General features: G+C 39.1%; 3 protein-coding genes across 4 annotated transcripts; 1 reads left to right on the top strand and 2 right to left on the bottom strand.

The window, feature by feature from the left end:
* Positions 1-720: 720 nt before the first annotated feature.
* On the bottom strand, positions 721-2051 carry epd (ependymin). Its single transcript, XM_030746090.1, has 6 exons — positions 1930-2051; positions 1714-1745; positions 1468-1605; positions 1197-1383; positions 1034-1115; positions 721-919 (listed from the first exon to the last, which is right to left on the bottom strand). The coding sequence occupies exons 1-6, from the start codon at positions 2003-2005 to the stop codon at positions 793-795; spliced, it is 642 nt and encodes a 213-aa protein (XP_030601950.1). The 5' UTR covers positions 2006-2051; the 3' UTR covers positions 721-792.
* A 10611-nt stretch (positions 2052-12662) lies between these two features.
* Positions 12663-13961, top strand: LOC115791984 (uncharacterized; the record flags this gene model as incomplete). The annotated part of the gene is made up of 4 exons (XM_030746303.1): positions 12663-12839; positions 12933-13034; positions 13299-13490; positions 13610-13961. Coding segments are annotated over 4 exons (663 nt in total), but the record flags the coding sequence as incomplete, so codon positions are not given.
* Positions 13962-14280: 319 nt separating this feature from the next.
* Positions 14281-26771, bottom strand: myo1ca (myosin Ic, paralog a). 2 transcript variants are annotated; one of them, XM_030746088.1, is made up of 32 exons: positions 26233-26771; positions 23509-23667; positions 23300-23415; positions 22084-22282; positions 21834-21914; positions 21541-21720; positions 21357-21455; positions 21021-21128; positions 20853-20924; positions 20632-20751; positions 20447-20529; positions 20261-20366; positions 20080-20160; positions 19902-19993; positions 19730-19824; positions 19583-19629; positions 19369-19449; positions 19093-19198; positions 18344-18461; positions 18155-18268; positions 17931-18007; positions 17625-17693; positions 17173-17257; positions 16911-17070; positions 16720-16803; positions 16498-16591; positions 16347-16402; positions 16095-16230; positions 15089-15159; positions 14910-15007; positions 14718-14817; positions 14281-14604 (listed from the first exon to the last, which is right to left on the bottom strand). In XM_030746088.1, the coding sequence occupies exons 1-32, from the start codon at positions 26248-26250 to the stop codon at positions 14578-14580; spliced, it is 3132 nt and encodes a 1043-aa protein (XP_030601948.1). In that variant the 5' UTR covers positions 26251-26771; the 3' UTR covers positions 14281-14577. The 2 variants fall into 2 exon arrangements, with proteins under 2 accessions (XP_030601948.1, XP_030601949.1); XM_030746089.1 differs by lacking the exon at positions 26233-26771 and adding an exon at positions 24442-24539.
* Between the last annotated feature and the right edge of the window lie 207 nt (positions 26772-26978).

Raw genomic sequence — 26978 nt, 5'->3', positions numbered from 1 at the left:
TTCAAACATATCTTCATTCTCACTGAAAAATGGCTGGAGCAGTTTTTCACACACTAAAGTGATGATTCCAAGATAACTTCTCATTGTTGTTTCTTTGCTTTTTTTTGTGACATGTCAGCTCTAAAGCTGACCACAGCCCATAATACAGACTGACCTCATGGCCAGAAAACATGTATTCATAGAATTTTATAGATTTTTTTAATAATCACATTCATACTCATTAAATTCTACAAATTTTTAATAATGACAATAAAGATTAATACTGTTGTGGTTAGTGAGCTCTTAAATATGACAGTATGTGTGTTCTTGTATATAATGTAATACATTTTAATATATTTATTTATTAAAAGAAGCGCCAATTTTTAGACTCAAAGGGTCATTTTTTGCTCCAGGGCAATGAAACAGTTTAGTGCTGAAGTTGCCCCTCCAAAATTTGTGGAAAATCAGACCAGCAAGAAAAACATCACACCTTTGACAGCTTTGACATTTTATTGTTCCATTAATCATATCTTACAGGTTTTGTAAGCAGGGCCAACTTGGTAAGCCACCAACTGTTAGTAATTATGACTAATTCTAAAATCCATTTCACCTCTTTTCCCTTTACACCAACGTGTATGTTTACAGTATGATCCGTTCAAAGCCATATCTTCTTAGGGGTGCGGAGGATGTGATGGAAACAGATGTGATGCAGTGCAGTGTCACAAGAAAAACACATAAAAAGAGAGAAAAGTCTATAGTTCTGGTGGGCCATGCTTGCATAAGGGGCTTAATTTTCTGCTGGTGATGCTTCATCTACACAAACTCATTGAGGAAACTATTTACTGTCCCTTCAGGTGTCTCCTCCACAGGCTGTCCCACACAAAAGTGAGGCACCGCAAGGAGATCGGGGTCCTTGATCTCGTTTTCGACCTCCATGATGCTGTAAGAAAGTGACACAGAAATTGCACGGGCCTTCATTATAGCTTTCAGTGGTACCAGTCAAATGTACACCCCTCAGTTGTTAAAAAGCACTGAAAAAATAAACACCACTAACCTGAAAAAGAATGATGTGGACTCAGTGAAGTAGAAAGTGGATGTAGGCAAACATCCCTTGGTTACGTACATGGAGTAGTGGCCTGAAAATAAGAACAGAAAGCATTCAAACACAGTGAATATCACCACAGCTGTGCAGGCCTCCTCTATTTATAGCCTCTTACCTTTCTTCTCAGGCATTGATCCTGTCCATACATTGAGTTGTAATCCCTCCCCTTCAATGGACGCGCTCCCAGAGTGTACGTTAGAGGAAAATGTAGCATCATCGGGAATATCCAGAGGGTGCATGCTGCAGTGCAGCGTTTTTTTCACGCAGCTCTGGTTTTTGCTTTCAATCTCATAGAATATCCCCTGCCAGAGACAGATTTGCATGTTGAGTCACAAAAACAGCTGCAAGTTATGTATTTGTTGACTTTAATGATTTGAATCAGTTACCTCTTCAAAAAACATCAGCAGATCCATACTGTGCGAAGCATTTGTGGGGCTGCTCTCGTTTGATCTGAAGCGTAGTTTCTTGCCCATTGAATCATAGGTGAATGCACCGTACGCTTTCATTTCACCTTTCAGTGACATCTAGTTTCATTCGAAAGCATACAGAGTGACAGAGAACGTGATTAACGGTTAAAAATGTAACAGAAGTATCAAAATAGGAGTAGCTCTTAATGAATAATGTTAACTTACCACAGACAGGATTCCTGTCATATTGGGTGAATCTGAAAGATTAAAATATGACAGTTAAGGCCATTCATACACTTACAATACTGTAAACATTAAATACAGTTTGAATCAATGTATAGACTGGATTAAGCGTGTAATAACTAAAAAAAAGAGAAAATGTAGACTGCTGACAAATAACTCAATATAAAGAATGGAAATGCTGAAACTGCTAATTCTTACGACAAGGCTGATGGTGATCTGCATGGCTGCTGGCAGTCAAGCACATGAAGAAGAATAGCGTAAAAGCTGCATACATTTTTCTGGTCTGGAGGGAATCACAAAATAATGTTAGAGATGGTAAAAAAAAAACACACACACACACCCCAACCAGAAACACATCTAGCTTTTGGTGAACTAGCAGCTACTTTTATAGGACGAGAAACTGGCACAAGACAACAAGTCTTACGCAAAAACCACCCAGGGTGATGACCCCCTGGGCTTCAAACTTCAAGCTGTCTAAATATATTAGTCCTCGTCCCTGTTGGTGGGGACCCAGTTAAAGAGGTTTACTTTTTGTTTTTGATTGTGCAGCTGTGATGTTTTCATGAAATGTCTCTCTGGCTGCCCCCCTGCTTTCAAAAGCACCTTTCAGAGTGTCATGTGTAAACAAAGGGTTAGGCCAATCATGCATGAGGGATTATTGAGGCTATGTAAGGGAAACAGTGTTAAGAATAGATGAAAAATGACTTTATGCTAAGTATGGTAACAGCTTCCCGTTTACAGTGGTGTCCTGATTATGAGGAATGCAGGCTTATAGATTGTAGGCGTAAGATTTGGAGTTGGTGGAGTGGGAGGTTAGGGAGGGGGAATCTGTCAGTTATACATGCAGCTAATGTCTCTTGGGAACTGAAACTTTTCTTTAGACTAAGGAATCTCTATTCCTCAGTGAAAGCGGGCTGACATTTAACACGCTTTCAAAATCATTTAAAGACTTTAAAATGACTTCCTCTCTCTTATAACTGGAAAGCCAAGGAAGCACCAGGATACCTGCAGGTGGCTAAAAATCCTGAATCTGAATATACAAGATTAAAGTTAACAGGAAAGACAATATCCACTGGAACAGCATTCACAACAGCTTAATGATTTAATCATTTTTTTTACATTTTTACACTCACTGCCTTCCTTCTGGTCAGTGGTGTTACCTTACGTTATTGACATTTATTGTATGTTTGATAGTTGCATAGACACACACACACACACACACACACACACACACATGCAGCACTTACCTACTATATTTGATTGTGGGGACAAGTACTCCTGTGGTGCTTGGAATTACAAACTGATGGCTCAACAAGGTGTAATTGTTCCAATAACATGTTGCTTTATTTTAACATAGAAATAAATTGTAACCCTAAAACCTTTTTCAAGTTTAAAATTTCTGTTTCCAGGGACAAAAAAATGTGCATTTCCATAAAATGACCCCAAAACAATTAACCTTAAAAGGTTAAAATTATGTGCAATTACTGAGACTTTATTATTACATCACTTCTGTACAACCAATAATGAACAAAAATAATGTTTTATTTTAATTACATATTTGATTCATGATAACCTTGTAAATGCCACAACAGGCACAAAGAAAAAACAACAACAGGTGTATGAATAATTGAAGAGACTCATTTAAAGACGGTAGACTCAGCAATGATTAGGTTGACCCCCCCCCCCCCCCCCCCCCCCCCACACACACACACACACACACACACACACATACACCTACCTAAAAAACCTTCTTACTCCTTTTTTTGTTATATACAAGTAACCCAAGCTAAATAGAAATCCTGGGGTGTTTGTACTGGATCAAGTGCAAAAGCCAGGTCACAAATGTGCTGTTTTCACAGTTACAATGTGAGCAGCTGTCTTTTGTTCTTCTTGCCATCCAAATGTCCCAGTGGTATTAGCAAACATCCTGTGCACTGTGTCAAACAGGCAGTGAACGTTTATGAAAATATTAAAATACTGACAAATTTGCATTTTAGCATTTATGATGTGGTGGTATTTTGGTATATTTTTTTACCTAGTAATTGCTAGGTGCTCCATTATATTTGTTTACATCTGTGTTCTTTGCATTTTTTTTTATATTAACCAGATTAATTAATTTTTTTTCTGCTCTCATTTAACTTTTATGTAAATTTTGTATTTTAGAACTGACTTCCTTCATTTTTCTTTCTTCATTTCTTCATTCATTATTTGATGATTTCTCTAACTACTTTAAAATTTCCTTTAAAACACTTCTATATGAAAACACCTACATGACTCAGAAGCACCGCACTCATTTACGATAATATCTGGGTAAATATCTGGGTTTCAGCTCAGCAGTTTGCTGTTTCTTCCTCAAAATAGGAAGAAATACAGAACAAAACTAAAAGGAGCCTTTACACCACAAACACCACAAACAAATGTGTTTCATCTGAGACTTAAAATAGATTGAGAGTAAACTGTGTGAATCACATGGGAAATTTAAAATTACTCTTTGAAGGGAAATGGGGGAGGAGGTAATAAAATGAGGGAAGCCCTTTTTGGATGTTCCCTTCCCCTTCTATTGATCTTAGTTATAGTTAATGAAGAGCTCAGCATTTTCTTTTTCATAAAGAAAGTAAGCTTATTCACGACCTGCCTCTCAACACGGCCACTTTATTGTCTTGTAGTTTTCATAAGCTCCTAGTGTATAAGCAGATGGCTCTGTATATGGTAAATGTCCTAGATCACACTTGGTCAAAGTAAGCCCATGTAGGCCAGAAACAGGCCACATACAATCTCAATGTGGCCCAAGAACTCCCTACAGGAAAAAAAAAAGATATCCATAATGCAAATTATGTTGATGAATCTCAAGGTCACTGACTGCAACAGAGATGAACTACAACATGCCAGAGTTCTCTGCAGACAGATAAACATCTGTCTATATTTTAACGATGAAAGCCTCAGTTTCAGCTAAAATCAATCGTGTTTTTGTGACACTGTAATTTAAAAATGTTTCACGGTTGGGTAATTCCTATTGGACAGACAAATAAAAAAGGATATATATTCCACTGCTTAGCAGATGAAACACAGTTATGTTTATCCAGTTATTGAATTTCAAGCATCTTTGAATGACAAACAGGCCGGATGACCTGTGATTTCCTACATCTAAATTCAGATAAAATTATAGTTACCAGATTTGTTGATGTTGCATAGTCCAAGCATTTGTTACTTAAAGTGTGGATTATTATGATTCTTCTTTATTATTATCTTAATAGTATTCTGATGAGCCCTCAGTTGAGCCAATGTGCTTTGAAGGGAGTACTTACAGGAAAAGAGCTTGTATTCCTCACATGTCAGCTTCTCCTTTATGATTGTTTATATGGTTTGCAATGTGTTTTCTTTGCAATGTGAGATTCACATTTTTATTCGGCTGATTATTAAATTCGTTATTACCTCGCCCACTGATAGATGGAAGGAGGTTATTTTTTTCACCCGTCTTCATCTGTCTGTCTGTTAGTAATACAATATAAGTTTTGAACCAAAATTGATGAAACTTTGTGGAAATATTCCTCGGGGGCTGAAGAACATATGATTTAATTTTCAAGGTCAAAATTCAAGGTCACCAAAGATTTTCAAAAATTAAAATAATCCCTATCTGTCAGCATTGGTGAAATTTCATATCTCAGAGGATGCTATTAGGGCACCTAAACATAAAATACTTTCAGACTATATATGCCATTATCTTTATTATTTATAAATAATAAAAAATTATATTTTACAGTTTGTTTGTTTTTTAAAGCCAATACAATAAAATTCTAGTGCATTCTGCTCTAATTATTCAGTTCTCCTGTAAAAACACTTTGGGTAACATATGTTGTTATTTTCAAATTAAAGGCTTTAAAGGAGAGGAGGCTAGGGATAGAGATGGAGGCAGATGATATGTCTGTGTAGATTCTCAGTCATCCAGGTCATAGTAGTCTCTGGAGCTTGAAAAAGGCGACTGGACTTCTTTTTGTTTCTTGAAGACGTTTCACCTCTCATCCGAAAGGCTTCTTCAGTTCTCAACCAAATGGTGGAGAGACCCAGGTATTTAAACCCCTGTGGGCGTAGTCCCCTGGAGGTGGTTATGACCCTCTATTGATCATGTGCGTGAACACATGTGCCCAGGTGTGAAGGGGGCGTAAGTCATATTTAATCAGTGGTTTCAGTTGAAACCAATTTAGGACTCCGCTCCATTGTTTCCTGTGGCCTATTGAGGTCACTGGAACAAAGGTGTGAATGGGGGTTGAGACGTCTGGGAAGGGAGCTCAGGACAGCACTGTAAGCGGGGGAAAGTTGGTGATTTAATCCACCTCCTCTGTTCAATGATGGTTGTTCACAGTGGACATAGATGGCTTCTTTCACTCCTCTTTCAAACCATCTGTTTTCCCTGTCCAAAATGTGAACATTGGCATCCTCAAAAGAGTGCCCTTTTTCCTTCAGATGCAGATGTACTGCTGAATCTTGTCCTGTCGAGGTGGCTCTTCTATGTTGTGCCATTCGTTTGTGAAGAGGCTGTTTGGTTTCACCAATGTAGAGGTCCGAGCACTCTTCACTGCACTGAACAGCATACACTACATCGCTGATCTTGTGTTTGGCGGGTTTGTCCTTGGGATGAACCAGTTTTTGTCTTAGGGTGTGACTTGGTTTGAAGTATACTGAGATGTCATGCTTGGAGAAAATTCTTCTGAGTTTCTCTGACAAGCCTGCCACATATGGGATGACAATGTTGTTCCTCTTGTCCTTCCCATTCTCTGTAGTTTGTGTTTGGCCTTCATTCCTGTGCATCTTAGCTGATTTGATGAAGGCCCAGTTGGGGTAACCGCATGTTTTGAGGGCTTTCTTAATGTGTGTGTGTTCCTTATGCTTCCCTTCTGCCTTAGAGGCAGATGATCCAGTGTGGCTTAGAGGGAGCAGCCAAAAGAAGAAGATTTTCAAATTAAAGGGTTTTTATGGAAAAACTAAAATTATCCCAAGAAGACAATAAATTGTGTATTTTAGAATTGAAATATCTTTACTTTATTCATTATCAAAGGGTAAGATGCTACTAATCAAATGCACGTGATTATCTGATCATCAGCAAGTGTGAGCACTTCTATAAAAGCAGAAGTTTTGGCAGTTTGCTGGTCTCGAGCATTCAAGTGTGTGTTGACAGCGAATTCATCCCAAGGTCAGACCGAGCAACGCTCAGAGAAACTACAAAAACCCACAAGCTACATCTCAGACTCTACAGGCCTCAGTCTGCATGTTAAATGTGTCTCATTTAGATTGGTTTCCAGGACAAAGCCCTGTGAAAACTTTCATTTTCTTGTGACTGTATGTGATTACAATAAGCTACATATCTGGGTTTCCGTAGTGCAGTGTGATATTTATGAAAAATATTTAAAAACTGGAAGAAATTCATACCAAAACTAAAAGAATGCTTGAAACCAAAACATGTCTGAAACGTAAAATTGACTGAGAGTAAATACATGGGGAATTTAACATTACTGTTTCAAGGAAATAAGCGAAAGGAGGTAATGAAAATGAGGGAAGCCCTTTTCTGAATGCACTCCTTCCCTTCTGTTGAAAACACAAAAGTTCAAGCGCTCAGCATTTTCTTTTTGAAGGAAGTGAGCTTATTTATGACTTGCCTCACACGCTCGCCACTTTATTGTAATTTTTATAAGCTTTTAGCATACAGCATATTTTCAGTAGTCTCTTTTTGCTCATTTAATGACTTCATATTGTAAAAAGGTAGAACTGTATCATCAACCCACAGCATTTTATCACAGAGACCTGAACACAGGCACCAAATTAGACTGGTTTCATAAATGTGTCAGACAGATTGCAGTCTATTAATGATGACTCTTCTGCACATATAAAAGTTATTCCTGGAGTTTTACAGGATTTTATGACAAGGCTGAATATCTAAAAGACACACAGGCCTGAAAACCTTTAATTTCCTACATCTAACTTCAGATAAAAAAATGACCATGTTTGTTGATATTGAGGCAGGGTGTACACTGTACAGGTCACCAGCCTGTCACCGGGCTAACGCCTAAAGACAGACAACCATTCACACCAATGGGCAATTTAGGGTCACCAATGAACCTAACCCCACTGGGTGCACGTCTTTGGACTGTGGGAGGAAACTCCACACAGAAAGGCCTTTTTAATTATTATTGTATGGAAGGGATATATCAGAGATAAGATTTAGGAAAATCAGTACACAGAACTTTTTGAAAGTTGTGTTGAATTAGAGTGTTGTAACATCCAGTCTCAATAAACATGTCCATCAATGCCTCATCAGCCAAGTTGTAATAACAGATACTATAAATAAGGATATGTTTTTATTTTATTTTTCCAAGTGGACAAAAATGTTTCAATTAGTTTTTTTTTCAGAAGTTTAGTTTTGATATTTATTTTAGTTAACCAAAATGTTTTTTTTTCCACATCTAGTATTAGTTATGATATGATGATAGTTGTGATTATGAAAACCTTGGTAACAACAGATTCTTCTTTAAATCAATATATGGGCTAATCTAACATTTTCTTCAGGGTCTCCAAAATAAATGAATCTTAAACACTCAAAGTTTAAAATCTCTATACAGCATGTTTAACAGGACTCAGAAAAGTGAAGGAACGTAATTTATTATATTTCAGTCATTGTGATCTTTGGTATTTAAAAAAATACAATAGCTATAGAAAAAGAAAACCATTCAAGTGAAATTAATTTTATTTATATAGCACCAAATCACAGCAAACAGTTGCCTCAAGTTGCTTTATATTGTAAGGTAAAGACCCTACAATAAGTAAGTATTATACGTATATAAATAAGTATACGCATAGGCTCAGTGCTTGAGACCAAACACATTTTAAAATCCCCACTCTGGAGGTGCATGAAAGACTGGAGAGGCAGCTATGAATTAGGTCAACCCCCCAAAATCATTCTTACCCCTTTTTGTTATATACAAGTAATCCAAGCTAAATAGAAATCCTGGGGTGTTTGTGCTGGATCAGTATAAAAGCCAGGTCACAAATGTGCTGTTTTCACAACTACAGTGTATGCAGCTGTCTTTTGTTCTTCTTGCCATCAAAATGTCCCAGTTGTTTCTATGCTTTCAAGGGAAAACCTTGTGCACCTGTCAGACAGGTGAGAAACACATTGCATCCATCTTCTTTTGCTTATCCAACCTTATCCAAGGTTGAGGTGGGGCTGGAGCCTATCCCAGCTGCTATAGGGCAAGAGACAGATCACCAGCCTGTTGCAGTCCAAACACAGAGAGACAGACAATCATTCACATTCACATTCTGATGGGCAATTTAGAATCACCAATTAAACTAACCCCACTAACTGCATGTCTTTGGACTGTGAGAGAAACTGGAGTTCCCAGAGAAAATCCACACAGACACAGGGAGAACATGCAAACTCCACACAGAAAGGCCTGATGGTGGATTTGAATTCAGGACCTTCTTGTTGTTAGGGAACAGTGCTAACCACCATGCCACCACAGGTTAACAACCACTAGCTATTAATAAAGCGTAGACCACAAAAAGAATGATTCTGACTTTCTTGACATATGTTTGCACACAGAGTGAGCTTTGAACCCTCGTAAACAGTTACAACAACCTGTGGCCTTAGCAAGCAGAGTACAATTCAATGGCACTTTCAAGATTTTGCTGCGGTGAAGTAAACCAACACTATTGCCAAAGCGAAACCATCACACCAGAAAGAGGTAGGGTGAAACCTCCAGTTGCTAGAGTTTCTAGTGATTAAGAGTCTTCAGAATTTCTCAGTTTGAAACCAGCCGCACAGGACACATTTCAAAAATTTCTCAAAAACATCTCGACTTTGGTCATTTGTTTTAAACACACTGTGAACATCTGAACCTAACTTAAGGTCTTACAGTGATCTTTATCTTCCTTATCAGTGTTGTTACCAAAACGAAAATCGTTGAATTTAAGCTTCACAGTTAGCAAAGCTGCTCATTTCAATTTCCACTGTCATCTGATAGAACAATTTTTCACAGACTAAAATGACTCAGCACACAATAATAATGAAGCAAAGCTAAAGTGTTGGAGAAGAAACACTGCTCTGTCAAAAGAGAAACTTGCTTTTGTTCAGAATTTGCTGGTTTAAGTTAGGAAATTATGCAGCAAGGGCAGAACATTTACCAGCTGCTGTCGCTGGCAGATGAAAAATAGTTCTAAGCTCATTAAATATTTATTTTAAAAAACAAATGGTAATGTTTATGTACAACATCCTTTACACATGAAATAAATATATTTTCATGGGTTTCATATGGCATCTTTATTGCCTTTTTAAAGCTCTCTTTAGGTCTCAGACTTTGAACCAGAACATTTGGTTCTTAAGAAATGACTCCAGGGACACAATCATATAGAATCGATCGATTCTGCACACACACAAAAGTAAGAATCAGTTAAATTCATCAGACTTTTTTTTTTTTTTAATGCTGTGACTTGTATAATAGAATCAGAAATTCAGTTAGGAAAAGTCTGTAAAAGCTGGCGCTCTGCCCTCCTGTTGTTCAGTGCAGCGACATGCAGCAGGAAATCAGAAAATTCAGCAGCCGTGTGTTTGTCTAAAAAGAAAAAAAAAAAACTCGGGAAACACAGCATCATACCATGTAAAATTATATTTTTCTGAGGAAAGAAAAATAATAACGAAGCAACCAAAATTTTTTTTCTTTGAATTTTGGGTGACTTCCCGTATTTAAGCAATTGTGCACTGAATTCATGCCTAGTTGGGAATTCACCTCAAAATAATTATCAACCCCTTCATGGTCAAGCAATTTTCTGGAATAGAGCCCGTTTCCTTTAAGACTCAAGGAAAATCAAAATTGTGTACAAAAAAATACAAACCAATGATGATCTTTATCAGAAGAGACCTTTTGAACATATCTTAAAGTTGTAACGTGCCTCAAATAAGACACAAAATTCAATAAAATATCATTCATTACAAATCATTACTGCTTATCATTTAAACAGTGTTTTCTAATGACCATCAGTTTTCATAAAATCAAAATAAGAAGACAAGAAAATGGGCTGAAGGGGAATCAGGATAAGGTCATTCAAAGATTCAAAAAACAAATAAAAAACTATCTATTAAGCTAATAAATACTCATGTTTTCTCATCTTAATAGATCAAATTGGATAATAATAATAGAAGTCTTCACAAGGGGAAAATATATATATATAAAAAAAAACTTGCTTTTTAAAAAAAAATTACATTCATTTGTTATAGTTAAAAATTAATATTTAATCATAATTATATTACAGTATGTCCATCTTCAGATGCCAAACACTTTGTTTTGCAGAGTGTGTGACGGTGTCGGGCTTGAGCTTTCCAATGATGTCAGTGATGATGTCAGGGGTCTTTTTTTTTTTTTATTTGATTTTAGTGAGATTCAATGAAACTGTATGTTGAGACTGATCCACATCACGGGACTCCCTGAAATATTCCCTAAAGATACTCAATCAAAAAGTTTCAGATGACTTTATAAGGTAATAGCACCTTTCCTCTTTCACCATCTGAGTTCAATTATTGCACATTTTAGGAATAAAGTAAGTTATGCATTTATCGATTGTGTAAAATAAAAGTCATACTAAACATTGTCAGAGTGGCAAATTCAGAATTCAGTTTTAGCGCAAACTTTTTAAGGAGATCCTCATTCTCATGCTTCCTTCTCCTGTCTGCCTCACCAAGTTGTCCAATTTGTGACACTCAACTTTAAATGACCTAAAAAGGTGACAGCTCTTAAATACACAAATATACACACATTAAAGCCACAAAGGAAAACAAAACAAACAACAAAAAAACCACAACAACCCCACAATCCCAATAAACAAACAAACCAATGACACCAATACAAAAAAAAAAAAGGGGGGGGGGGGGGGGGGCAAAGAAGGCAGTGCTAAATGGTTTCATCTTGACAGTCTGAATCATATAGTTAACCACAATATGCAAACATGAGTGAGTAACAGAGAGAGGCAGAAAGGAAAAAATGAAAAAGCCCAGAAGAAACTGAAACCAAGTGCAACACGATATATAACACGAGCACCACTATAGAATGAAACTATCTTACTTCAAGTGGCACTACTCACAACTCCTCCAAGGTAAGCCTGGCTTGCACTAATTTACACTAATTTACACCAGTGTGTCTGTACACACACACACACACACATATACGTTCACCTTATACCGAATCTGTGTGTTTGCTGTTTTCTCTGCTGTTGTAATGTTCATTCAACTTAAGTAGCTTTTAGCGTCAACTACTGGGAGTCCAGAGGACTGTTATGCTTCCAAGGAATAACGGATACTTTGACTCAGCAGGAAGACTGTGTTGCATCGACAGCACATGTAACAACAAAAACATTAAGAGGAAGATTTTTGTTTCTTCTTTCTGCCCAATTTCAACATAATTTCAACAGAGTAAGGAAGCCTGAAAGAACCAAGAAACTTAATGCTTCTAATTACAGTAGTCATGCAGTGGCAACGAGCTCCTGAAATCTGTGATCTGTGTTCAGCAGATTTGCCTTCAGGACTGTGCACAGACATTTGGATCCAAGGCCAAAAAGGAGACTGGAAAAAAAAAAAAAAAAAAAAAACCTTTTCACAGTATAGCTATTTCTTAGAATTTAAGAAAGAAATCATAAGGATGTCATGTGGCAGGGAATGATAGACGCTGTATGGAAGATTATTAAATTTCCCATCTGGCATATTCATTTTCTTTAGAACTGTCACTTTCTATACATAGTAACTGAAAAAAGTCCGAGTCAGCTCATTTTGTTTAATCATGGTAATTTAAGCAGTTGCGCAATCTGTTTGTTCATTAATTTAACACATGATGGAACACATGGACTGCAATGACACAAGTGATTTGTAACTCATAGATGATTTCTAACCTATAACTATCCTGTCTCTGTTTCAGATGACTGTTTGGCCGACTCTCCTCTTTCTTTGGTGTATCCTCAACTGCATGGAGCTCTCAGCTTCATCCTCAAATCCTCAGTATACCAAGTATAAAAACTGCTTTCGCCTCACAAGGTCTACTCGAACCCGTGTGCAGCAGCTGCTGAGGAAATATGTAAATACTAAATTCAGTACTACTTCATGCTCTACTGCTAGTCAGTTTTTCCTGGTTACAACTATTTAATGATTCTTTTGTGTATTTTTGTAGAAGGAGCTGCATCTGGGAAATAGGCATTTTGAGGACAGAAGCCGACACTTAAAGGACCTGCCGTTAATTTCTACAGAATTCAACAGTTGGATTAATCTGACGGTTAGTACATCCCTGTGAATTTCAAAACTCTTCCACATCACTCCCTGGTTGATTTTCTGTGTTATTCAGAGAAGTTTTTTGTGTTGTTTTGATTTTTTCCGTTATGGGGAGAACAAAAAATAACACTGTCAGAATGTTTGCTCTTACAGAATAAAAATACTTGTAAAATTTTGCTTGGAATTCCCCTTTTAGAACTTCAAGCACAGATGAGGTTGTGCAACACTATTCATTATGTAATCATGTGCTTGTCACTTGTGCGTCCAGGACTGGGAACGCCTGCATGCCGCTGTCAGGGATATGCAAGCCTATTGGAATATGCTGGAGTGGAAGAGAAGACAGCTGGAGAAGGAGGAAAAAGACCAGAAGGTGGTGCAGGTGGCTCGGGCAACTTTAACTAAGAGCATCAGGCACATTCAGCTGGATTTACGGGACCTGATGAGCCAAGTCAGCAGTCAGGTATCCACAGTCTTCTTACTGAAATCCACCCACATTTCATCCCCCTTCATTCCACGGAGAGTTTGGAGGAAGTGACACCAAAACTGGTTTTACAAAATTTGTTTTGCTTTCTTCACCAGATGAGCTCTATGAGAAGCTCTTGGATAAGGCCAGCGTCTGCTACAGCACAAACACCGCTGAACCCAGCAAGCAGGTCCAGAACAGTATGGGACAACCTCGTGGAAGGTTACATCATTCTGAGGGATCTAGACCTTTACCTCACCAAGCTGGCGAGAGACTTTCTTGTACTGGCATCGAAAATACAGTCATGAGTCAACACTGAAAAAGACAAAACACACACACACACAGACACACAGACACACACACACACACACACACACACACACACACACACACACACACACACACACACACACACACACACACACGTACCAAAAAAGAGGAAAAGGGAAGAAACAGTTGAACTGACTCTCAGCACTTTGAAAAACTGAAATAATAGTGTTACTTTTAATGAGTGTCTTTGCAAAGTGTTTCTGTTAACACTTTGCAAGGAGCTCTGATTATTGCAAGTCTGCTTTTTTTTTTTTACTTTTATTTAAGGGACTTCTTGGGTATTTCCTGAAGTTTCTGTCTTACTTCTAACTGTAACTTAGAAATAAGACCTCAGAATGGAGAGAACACTTCCCAACATCCTGTTTTTCCACCCACGCCCTTGAACTACTGGACTTTCCAAAGATATTTTACTATTTATTGAGCTATTTATTAATATGATATTTATTTCAAAGTGGTTTGTTTTAATTATGGAATATAGAGATACAGTGTTTTACAGAAGACATTTTATATTTGATAAATATTTTTGTGTTTTTTTAACAATAAAGAAATAGAGCATTTGAAACGGTGGTGACTTCATGTTTTGGTTTTCATCCTTGGTTATCAATACTTAATGCAACACTGAAGATATCCTTGTCATAATGAAGACGTACAGTATATGAATAAGCACTCTGTTGGGTATGTTTTGTATTTTGTGGTTTCATTCTGTCAGTTGCAAAGTAATCCTCCAGTTAGCTGGTGGCTGTTTTCTGTTCCTTCACGTGGTGTTGATCCGAGGGGCAGTCTGAAGAGTGAAATCAGATTGAACACAGTCAGCTGATCAAATGATTCTGATATCAAAACACTCCTCCCTGTCTGCAGGCTCCCCACATGATCGCAGAAGAGCTGCTGACTCACCACTAGCAAATGTCCTCGTTTGCCTTTGGTCACTTTCAGCTCTGTACCCCTCACAAAATCAATTATTCCTTCCTTCCCTCGAGCCACAGCAAACCGGATGCTGCATGCCAAAAAAAGGATAAGAAGAGAGGCTAAGAAGATAAGTTGGGTTGACAGTGATCACCACACAGAAGCGGTCGGACTGACTCTCACCTGCCGGGGTTGATATTGACGTAGCTGGTCTTGTTGGCCATCATGGCTAGTTTTGTCACCAGCTCGATCACATGGCTGCAGAGCAGCAACAGATCGCCCTGAGGGAGAGACAGCTGGATTTAGAGTGGCTGCATGGTTGTTTTATTCTAAACAGGCATGACTGTTGTGTCCTACTGTACCTTCTGTTTATTATCCTCAGTGGGCATGTGGAGAACACACATCCCATCGCTGAGAGAGCTCAAAGAGATACCTGTTTCAACAGAAAGACCCTCACTGAACTCACATGGAACAGTCACAGTGAAACAACTGGCAATGTTTTAGCCAAGAAGCAACTTCCAGAGCTGGATAATGAAGCCACTGCAAAACGTGCCCAAAACCATTCACGGCCATTTGAGGCTAGCTCCAAAAGCAAGTTAATCCTTGTAGACTGCCATGTTAGAATGCCCACCTTTACAGCATTAAAAAGCTTTTTTACAGCCTTGTGTAAAAAAAAACAACTCTTTTGACCTCTGTGGATAGTTTCCCCATGATAACAACCGTATGGGGTAAATTACTCTCAAGTGATCCATATAGAAACTGGAGTTAGGTGTGTGGTTGTTTTGAGTAACAAGTGCCACTGTACAGGCAACTGTAACTGGCAGCTGTTTGTTAGACATCCTCTCTGCTAATCCAATGAACTGGCCCTCTGTTTGAAATTTTAACTTAAGGGAGTTATCTGACTAATAATGGCTTTCTGTGTAGACGCCAGTAAAAAAGTAAAAGTTTTTATTAGTCTGTTTCTCAGCACTAATTAGATGGTGTGTGTGTGTGTGTGTGTGTGTGTGTGTGTGTTGCACCTATACAGCGTATGCAGTCCACTTCAACATCCAAATATGATCATTTATACCCCCCCCCCCAAAAAAATAAAAAAATCAATGGTTGATGTTACATGGTACATCCATTTTTGTTAGTCAGCCACTGAATTGTATGTCAGATTAACTACTGGTTTAGTGTCTTTAGACACTGACCTGAAGTTTTCAGGAAATGTCATTAAGATTTTATGACCGCTGAAGGTTATTAACAAACCTGAGAAAATCCCTTGCTCACAAAACTGAAGCGTTTACTAGTGATGGATTCAAAAACATTATTCACCGGCTCAGTATAACACATCTGCAAAACTGCCCCCTTCTCAGGGCTGGTTTTCACCTCTCAGAGCTGTGTAGTCAATCCTCTGCTTGATCTTGGTTTTATCCACCAACACAGCAAAGGTGTTAGTGAGGAGCAGCTGGCGACTGCGAGGCTTGAAACCCCTCCTGTCATACTTTGTGACTGAAACACCATACTGAAAAGCACAAGGAGACACATGACTCCAAACCAGTATTTATCATCTCCATCAGGCTTAAAAAAACAAGCAAATACAACCCCCACCCCCCAAAAAACAAACAAATGTAATCCCACCTGCACTTTGTCATTGCCGAGAGTCTGGACAACTTTGAGATTGATTTGCTCACGTTCTGTATAAAGCAGTGGAAATCCTCGGTGAATTTTATATGTTTGCTAGTGTATGGCATAGAACGAGTACAAAAACAAAGAATACATAAACATGTACCAAGCCTGGAGTCCAAAAACAGTCTTCCAACACTTTGAGGGTAGCTGTCTTTCTGATCCTTGAAGATCTCACTGGCTGCAACCTTCTGCATCATCTAAGAGGGTGGAGAAATATCAAGCGAGTTTAAAATAAAGAAGAAGAAAAAAAAGGCAGATTAATTAAATAAATAAAAAACAAAACAAAACAAAAAACAAAGTGCCACATCATCTGTAATCAGTGTACCTGCTTCTTCCATTCAGGCTGGACCCTCCTGCAATACTTTGTGACCATGTTCCGCATGTGCAGCCTCTGCAGGTGCTCAGATGCCTGCAGGGAACCACAGAATTAAACATTGCAGACTATCGATTAAAATCTTATATTATTTCTGTGTAATAATATAAGAAGAAGGTTATCTGAATGTGGGCTTTTTGTACCTCAACGAGGGACGGAGGAGGTGTTGGCCAGGATTTGTCCAAAACACTCTTGGGCAGGTTTTTGCGTAGATTTTTCAGGAAGGAGTAGCGCACATGATCCAGGAAGTAATCATTCTCAGGGCCGTATTCCCCGTGACGGTAGATGAAGCCCTTTATGAACCTGAAAAAAAAAAAAAAAAAACCCACAAAAACCAAGAAATTTATTATATATGCAAAATGCAGTGGCAAAATTAGAACCCAAAACAAAGATTCAGTCAAGCACCTGCGAATTAAGTCAGCGGCCTGGCGACGCCTTTTAGCTCTCCTGCGTGCTTTCATCCCTCGCCACCCTGACTGGATCACTATCACTATACGGACACATACATGCATGTATTAACACCAAGATAACTCTTATACTCAGCCAAAGAGAACACCCCAAAGTTAGTGTAGCAGACTTTACTCAAACATAAAGACAGTTTAGGCCCAAAAAGGAATGCTGGAAAAAATGAAACAAAGCTGTAATATGAACCACATGGCCCACAATTCTTTCATGGCAATCCAAAGCAGACTTATGCACACGTACCAAGCAGGTAGTCCCAATATAACAATGAGAGAAATTTAAAATATAAAGTATACAAACACACTAAAACACTTATGTATTCAGGTTTTAGGGGATGTTCTTTAAGGGGACAGGCAGTAAACTGTGACAGAGTGAACAGCTGGAGGTGGTCTGACCTGCACGTCTGATGCGCTGGTACTTGGATCTCTCTCTGTAGCCTCTCCATGATGTCTGCAGGGTCAGTGCTGAAACACACAAGGAAAATAACGTGCATTCTATTGTGTATTTACTGTATATCCTATGATTGTGTTTAAAATTTGTTCATTGTGATGACTGCAATGCGATATTTTACTAAAACCTCCAAAAAATCTGAAGCTTCACACCTCATTTCACATAAATAATGACTGATTTGGAATCATTACCTTTCCTTTTACTTCAGTTGTCATTTCCTTAGGTTGATAAGCCTTACCACTGCTGCTTACCTATCTCTGGCTTTTTTGCTTCTAGTGCATCTTCAGTAGTGAAGAGAGTTTTTGGGAAACGGATGAAGATTTTTGATCTGTAGAAACCAGCCAAAAAAAAAAAAAAGTGTGATCAACACAAAATCAATCTGCCTATTAATGGACATTCACTGCAGTGAAATGTGATGAAATGTCTTGTGTATAACATCAGTGAATGACAATATTTTCCCAATAAACAAAGTTACCTCCCCAGTTTGTACTCTTCGTCTTTGTATCCCAGGTGCTTAACCAGTGTCAAGACTCCATCTACAAGTCTGCCATGCCAGTTGGGCCACGTCTCAGGACACAGGGGCTTGTACCTGAGAGCATTTATGAATAGTTACAATGATGGAAGGCTGAACATAGCGTAAACAGCGACCGCAAGTGTGAGTTACCGCTGCAGGAAGGCTTCAAAGCGACGACGATAAGCAAAGCCAGCTCTCCTGACCCTCAGGTTTTCCATCAGGCCCAGGTACTTGACCTGGTGTCTGACCAGAACTTCATCAAACTTTCCTGTAGGGACATAAGCCGTATTTATTAGTAACAAAGAAATATTTCTAGCAAATGATATAAAACACATTCCACACAATAGTATATACTTCATTACACACATTGAGAAGACGAAGGTTTTATTTATCTGAAATAAGGATGATAAACCCTTTTGTCAGATTTAGTTATAAACTTTTCTAATCATGTGCTAGTTTGTTGTTGATCCAAACAAAACACATCCTCCACCTTTAACATAAGCATGCTTCAGAAGGTATAATCTCTTTCCGTCCCTGGAGTTTTTTCACGAGACACATTGTTAAGTATTATTAACAGCAGCATTGATGTTAGAAAAGAAATAGGTCAAACATAATTAGTTTATAAATCAGCAAGTAAACAGCATTTCTAATGAAAACATAAAATTAGGTGCTCATTATTGTGTCACAAAATTGTACTGATACCACAGTAGAAATGAGAAAATTACCCACTGTGTCAGCCATTGTAGTACAGGTAACCTAATGTTTTACACCATTTTCCTTGATCTGTATTTAGGAGCTACCTTAAACTCTTTATTTGAGACTTGGAGTTTACCTAAAAAAACCCCAAAAAAACCCAAAACTTAAAATCCAAATTAATATGACAATATGTGAACATGTACCTGGCTGCTTGGCATCATTAGGTTTGATACAGCGCACGTAGGATGGCTCTTTAGACCTGAGGATTTCCATCAGTTTCATCAGGCTGTTTTTGAACTGAGTGGCAGCCTAAAGGACCAGTAAAAGAAAATTAAATGATGGGGAAGTCTCTGTATATATTGTCTTTGTGCATTCAATAATCATATAATAACCCATTATAATCACAATCTTTGAACAACAGCGATACTTTATAAAACCACGCCTACAAATGATCCAAAGAAAGCGTGACTGATTGTTACCATCTCTGGGCGTTTCTGGTCAATGACTTCCTCTCTGCGGAAGCAGTGACTTAGGATCTGGTTGTCTGACTGGCACATGACCTGAACAGAGCCCAAACCACAAAACCACAAGTCAGCATTACATGCCCCCCGCTCTTCCTCTTCACTGAAGCAATGCCAGTGGTTTTTAAAGGTTGTGGTGAGGCTCTACCTTGTGATTTTTTATTATCCTTACCTCTTTCAGGTTCCTGTTCAGCAAGTCATTGTTCTTGTCTAGGAAACCTTAATGAGAGAAAAAAACATTGTAATTGAGGAATCAGCTGTTTGTGAATCACCCTCTCTAAGTGCTGTCTCATAACAAGAAATGTATTGAACAGTTTACCAGTGACATTGTAGTTGACCTCTCCGGCATAATGCAGCAGTCTAAACTCCTCCCTACTCATTACCCTACGAGTTTTTCCATTTGCCAGCTTGTGCCTGAAATAAACACACACATATACAGATTCACTAACATACTTTGACCAGTACAGTCTTTGATATAAGATGATGCTTACGTGACAAAATGGGGATGGCCACCCACTGTGCCCTCCAATTTCTCTAAAAAGGAGACATCACAAGTCTCTCCAGGCCGTAGGCACTCCTCATCCTGTGACATATTCACAGTATTTAACTTGTCAAAAAGAAAAGAGAAATAAATATTCATACATATAAAATCCAAGCTGTTTTACACACCAGAATGGAGATGATGCCTTTGTGCTTCTCCTCTATCAGGTCACAAATGATCTTGTTGTCAAAGTATTGCACAGGTTCCCACTGCATGTAAACAACAAAAACGTGGCGTTAATATCTAAATAATATTAATAAATGTTTCATATTTGCTTGTTTTGACTACCAAACTACCAACTGTACTCACTGCAATTCCTTCTGTCTCGTACTCTTCCTGCTCAGATCTGAGGGTGAGCTCAATAAACAGCTGCTGGAGTTTCTCATTGCAGTAGTTGATGCAGAACTGCTCAAAACTGTAGGCGGGAAACTTCTTTTTTAAAAGGTACCAGTACGTTGCAGGGACAATGGAGGCTATGATAAATCAAATTCTTACCTATTGTGCTGTAGGACCTCAAAGCCATAGATGTCTAGAAGCCCTATAACTGAGGAGCCTTTGCTGCTGTGGTAGATTTCATCCTGTACAGCATATACAGTGCATATCATTCAGTGGTAAATATTAGTGGTAAAAGACAGCAACAGCTCCACAACATGATGAGGAAGTTGTTATGAGTGCTGCACCTTCAGAGCCAGTGACTGGTTGATCTTCTCCACCAACCACGTGAAGGCGCGACCATACACAGTCTTGGCTAAGGCATCACGGGCAGACTCTGCTTGCTCAAAATTTAGCGGGGTGATCATCTGCATAAATACATGTATAAAAAAAAAAAAACACATTTAAAATCCCAAAACACACACCAAACAACTGAAAACCTGAGGAGTGATGACAAAAAGATGATCACCTCCTCTCCTTTGGCAGTGAGTTTCTTGTGAGTGAGTGCCTCCCTAAGGGCTGAGCCATCAACACCCAGCAGCTGGAGAACAACAACACATCTGCTCTTAGTGATGTTGTTTTGTGAGGTTTTTGTGCATATTTGAACATTCATAAATACCAGTGGGACTGTACTGACCTTTGCAAGATTAGAAATCTCAGTGGTGATATAAGTTTCTCCTTCCTCTGCTTCCCCAAATTGAGTGTTTCCCAGATGGAGAACACTGGCGATGATATTCAGCAATTTCTGAGGTTGGACATAGGAAGAACAGCTGGTAACAACCTCACAGATGAACAATTTGTTTTTCAAATGCCTTGGTGATGATAAAGTGTTCAGAATGTTATTTATAGTGAAAAATGTCATTAGAATTTATTCCAGTGACACAACAATGTAAAATGATCGACTTTAACATAGTAAATGAGGTGAGTCTAAGAACATGCTACTATCACTGCAATAACAGTGACTTTTACTGACCTGCACTTCTTCTTCTGTGAAGCCAATGACAGGCAGGGCCTTCATCACAACCTTCCAATTATTCTTGTCACTTATGGAGCTGACTCTAGGACAATTGCCCTGAAGAAGACAATGTCAAATTACACCACAACCAACGTATGATTGCACAGACAACTTATAATTCATGAAATTGCATGACACACACCTTAACCAGATAGCGGTAGTTCTGGGGGTTTCTTTCCAGGTTCAGTGTGTTGAGCAGGTCATCATCTCCTCCATCCAGAAGCTGATAGAAGATGTGAAAGTTTCTCTCACCGTGGTTCTGGTGTACTACGCGAGATTTCTCCAGCAGATAGTTCAGGATGTGACCACCCACCGGTGCCCCCTTGAAGAAGTTACGCAAAAAGAGGAGAGCTGAAATCAAGTATTAAACGCAAGTTTCCTTCTTGAGTTTTTGCTGTTCGAGCTGCTGCTCATCATATCAGTTTTAGTGTTTACCCTAAAGTCAAACTGGACATCCATGTATTTCCCAAAGCGGCTGGAGTTGTCATTCCTTAGTGTTTTTGCGTTGCCAAATGCCTTTGCAAAGGAAAAGAGCCAGGAAATGAGAGGGAGGAAGTGAAATTAGAAACAATGCACAATAAAATCACATACTCATAAAACATATGAAAATAGTTCAGATCAGTCAGATAATATCATGTACTGTAAATACTGGCTAATCAGTTTAAAAAGCCTAATGTTTAAATACCTCCAGAACAGGGTTTGACTGCAGTAGGCGGTCACCAAGTGCGGCCATGCGATCATTAGTGGGGCAGGTGACAGCGTAGTACAGGAGGATCTTCTTGGAGGCCTCTGTTTTACCTGCTCCACTTTCGCCTGATATGAGTATACACTGGTCTTTTCTCTCGGTCCGCATGGCCCGGTAAGTGTTGTCTGACAAGGCGTAGCTGAGGAAAAGTAAAAATGCAGGTTCAGCTACAGAGCAACATACAGGTAAAACACAGCAGTGGAATAAAGTCACACAAAAATCTGTGTACTTTTGCCAACGCAAAGCAAATTCAGAGAGACTGTTGTTCCATCTGCAGTAATTTGTATTTAGTTGCAGAGCTCTGTGAAATAGTTTTGCAGCTAGTGATAACAACCACTCTGCCCGTGTGTGTGCATATGTGGAAAGCTCAAGGTAGAGAATAAAACAAAACAGGGATCAATCACCATGGACGTGGCATTAATTAACTCAGAAACAAAATGATTAGGAGTAGCTAAGGTGGGTTTCCAAGCAGCTTGCACAGGTAGCAGCAGCTGTAGGACGCAAAAGCAACTTGAATAGCAAGGTGTGACTTGCCAATGTGTGCAGAAGCGGAGCTCAGATCAGCTGTACCATCAGCTGCTGTGGGTTATCACTCATCGCTATGCTCGATTACGGTTTTTTCACTTACAGCTGACTACAACCTTAAAGTAGTGTGTATGCTTCTTACCAACTAACTTGCTCGCAAAAAACAAAAAATCTAAATTGCATTACCTTAAAATTTGTTTAAATCCATAACATTAGCCAACTATACATAAAGCCACTTTTGGGTGCTCCATTTTTCACAAGGGGTTGCCACAGCGGATAGCTCCACATGTTCCATAAAGCAGGAAAGTATTTTTTTATAATCACTTTATAAATAATATATAGTATTGCATACACTTTACACTTTCTAATCTTTTGAGAGTTTTATGATATGATATGATATTGATATGCAGAGCTTACAAATTTAGTAGATCAGAGAAAATTTGATTTGATTAATAATTCCCACATTTCTCTGATTACACCGTCTCATATGCGTTCTTCTCATCCTAATCAAATATTTGGGGGTTTTGAACTGATGGTTGAACAAAAGGCAAAAAGTGAAGCAACATTTTACTTGTATCTGTTGTGCTGCAGCCATTAACAGAAAATGTCCGAGGACCCTGGAGTGACTCACATGTGAGGTGATATTTCGTAGAAGCTGACCCCTCTGTAACGATCCATCTGCGGCTTGGAGTAAATCTCCAGTTCTTTGTAAGGGTTCACCGACACCAACACCGAGCCAATATACGTCTGAGATAAAATATTCAGGGACCATGTTCAAATTATGCCTCATCACATCACGGGAAATGTTTTAAGATGCGTGAAGAAAAATGGTTTTATTACATAAATGAGGTTTTCTCTGAAGCGCCGCCGCAGGTTCTCTATGAAGGCCGCCTCGCTGTTGTAGTTTTCCAGCAAGACAAAGTCCTGCACCCCGACCCTGTCCCGGGCGGTCAGGGCACTCTCCATCACCAGGCGCACTCTTCCTTCAATGTCCACCTCCTACACAGAAAGGGAGGAGAAGGAACTATAGAGGAACAAATTTACAGGAATGCCTTCCATCAAGCTACTGAGGGTGCTAATGAGAGTGAATGGAGGAATAAGAATTTTTCTTAATGCACGAGTTGCTTCCTGCCTTAAATGGAAAAAGAAAAGATTTTCAATCTTCCTAATAAATATCTGATATATGCAATTACACACTACTGACAAGCAGGGGGCACAAAAGGCCAATTCATATCCCCATGCCACATTCACCCAGTTGTGAAAAGGTTAACATGTGGTACTCAAGAAAAAACAATAATTGCCACATGATTTTTATGACACAATATTTATTTCAGAATTCTTTCAAAATACCAGGGCAAATGAATCAGGCGTAAATCCCCTAAAGAGCACTCTCTAAAGTTTACAGAGTGCTTCTTGGCTGTGCAAATGAGCCCTGCAAGTGTACAAAGAAGAACAGTTCCACTAAGAATGCCAAGATTAAACAATGAAGACATTTAAGGAATCCTAATGATAAACAGACAGGATAGACTCCTCTATTTTTCGACAGAGACAGCGTATTATGATGTGTACACAGTACACCAAGTTCTATATCACCAGATGGGGCTTAACGGGAAAAATGTGTGTATATGTCAACCTCACTGTGAAGATAAACATCATAGTGCAGACAGGAACAAATTACTAGTGAAATTCTTAGATATGCCCTAAAGTAAGATATAATGCACACAACACACACAGACATGCACAGAGATAAAAATGCCAGAAGTCATTACTTACTGATGAAAAATATCCCAGCAAACACTTCAGTGTATATTAAATGCACTATACCGCAGCCAAACTAACAGTGCCCTGTGCTCAGTAACAAAGGCTCCTTTATAAGACAAGCCCTTCTCTTTCACATTCATAAAAACAAGCAGAAAGTGGAACAAAGGGGTTCGACTTCCACAGGACATTTGTTTTTCTTGAACACAACAGCCTCTCAAGGGTCTCATTTGGCTGGTTAATGCAGCTAAAAGGTCATTATCTCTGAACACTTTATGCAGGAATATCCTTAAAAAAACAAGAGGACAACAGTGGAAGACAGCCAAGAAGTGAATGCAAAGAAGTCACCACACACTTCCACTGCAGCCCCTCCTCTCTGCTTCACCTTGTAGTATTGTTTTCCCACTTGCAGGTGGACTTCCTACAAAAAGCAATTACTGTTCAAAGTCAGATTTTCCAAAGGATATGTCTAAAGAATTCCAGGGTCAGCTTTAGGGCAGGAATTCAGTGGATGTCACTAATTTTATTGCAATTTGACATTCTAATCATTATACCCATATAATAAGTAATGAGCGGTGCAGACATAAAATGATCCTTACACTGCTGCGACAGCTATAATGCAATGTGCCTGAATCCCACAAGAATAATAACACTTGTGTCAGTTAGGTTACAGTCAGTGTGTGGTTGCAACTTATCACATACTGTATAATATCAGGGGGGCCTTCCGCATTATTGTGAAAGGAGTTCATCTCAGTATGTTCCACAGTAGATGGCTGGCCCACAATACCCAGCTCTGAGCTTTAGCAGACTTGCTTGGCCTAAAGCTTTCATTTCATCTTCCTTAGCTCTCATACCTTGTAAATTTCTGTGCTGTGCAGTAGCTGCTGTACTGAGAGAACCTGTGCGGTGCCCGCCTTTAACATTTTTTAAGGAGGTATCTTATTCCAGTTATGTATTTATGCTTTCTTTCATTCCACCTTTAGTGATCACAAGTCTCACTCAGTACACTTCTTAGCAACATTGCTACCACTTGTGTTGTAGGAAATAAATTAAAAAAAAAACAAACCCAAAACAAACAAACATTTTTATGAAAACATTTTTATGTGGTTCAGTTATGTTAAAGGCTATATCACTGGGATGGAGATTTAACCAGAATACAGTGCAATCCCTGAAGCTTTGTTTTTAGTTAACTGACCTGAGGCCTGCTTTTCACAGCACTCAGAGTTTCGTCTAGCTGACAGTGCACAAGAGCTTAGTGTAGGATTTGACTTGGAGTATCAGGGAGTTTCTGTGAAATCTGCAGGTTTGTGGGTGCAGCTGCAGCTCAAGTTAAGAAAGTTAACAGTAAGACTTGGCCCTAGGCCTCATGACTAAGCTCTGCTGGGCCAACTACATTCAGATTGTCTTCCTTATAAGGCATGCCCCACCACTCTGTCCCAGGGTGAGCAGCTGTGGTACCACAGTGGGCTCCCTACCAAAGTTGTGCCAGTTGGGATATGATGGAAAAATAGCCTTTTTGTTTTGTTTTTTTTAAATCTGGGCTGTTTGAGCTAAGGCTTAAACAAAACCCCAAATATACACTGACTCATAGACAGGAAAAAAATTCCAAGTGACTCATTGTTCTGTTTTGCTTTTCCCTCTCTGGTGTCTCCATGGCAGAACGAGGGAATAGGTTGATCGGATGTCTTACTTTATTGCATCAGTATATCAGTATAGAAAATGCTTAAACATAGTCACCAGTAATCACAGATTAAGTCAGTGGGCTGCAATAGAAATTAAAATAAAACAGAGCATCATGGACCTTACCCTGGCTTGGTACCTCATCCTGTCCTGTTGTTGCTGGAAGAAGGCTGAACTGGTGGTTTCCCCTTCAGACTGGTGCTCCTCCTCCCGTGTCAGACAGACTTCTTAAACGTAGCTTCTCATCCACCTTTGCCCGTGGGCAACAATATTATGCAACTTTACGTCTTACCCCTCGGTCACTTTCTCGATTTCTCTCTGCCTCGGTGTCTCCTCCTTCACGTCTTTCCTCCTCTTTATCTAACTCCCCTGCGCACACGCACTCAGGCCAAAACACAAGCAGCTCCTCTTGTTTGTACCTTCAATTCATCTTGCCCATGACAGGTCAAAGTAAATCACTGCCTCTCCATGATTCCCTCTCCTTCCTTCCAAACTGTTCTGCATGAAACAAGGGTAGGAACTCCACTCACACGTCACACTGAAAGAAAAAAAAAAAAGTCAAGGGAAAGTATGCTGTTGGATAATGAAAAAAAGGAGCCAGAGAAAACAGAGAGCTGAGAGGGTTAGGAAAATCTTGCTAAGAGCCCTAGACTAAAAACATGTAATCACTGTGCAACTTTAAAAAAAAAAACAAAAAAAAAACAGAAATCACATGATTGGCTCTCAGGACATTCTTTCCTTCCCTCCCCGTTAGTTTGCTCCCTCCCTTTTCTCCCACAAGCCGAGGCAGATTCACATGGGATGTGAATTATGGAAGTGTTTCACCAGCAAAACTGCCTGTCTCCTTGTGGCTGTCTTCCACTGTTGATGAA

The sequence above is a fragment of the Archocentrus centrarchus genome, chromosome 14 (assembly GCF_007364275.1).
Source record: "Archocentrus centrarchus isolate MPI-CPG fArcCen1 chromosome 14, fArcCen1, whole genome shotgun sequence".
NCBI classification, from domain to species: Eukaryota; Metazoa; Chordata; class Actinopteri; order Cichliformes; family Cichlidae; genus Archocentrus; species Archocentrus centrarchus.
Note: the sequence above shows the minus strand (reverse complement) of the source record. Positions and strands in the feature narration are given on the sequence as shown.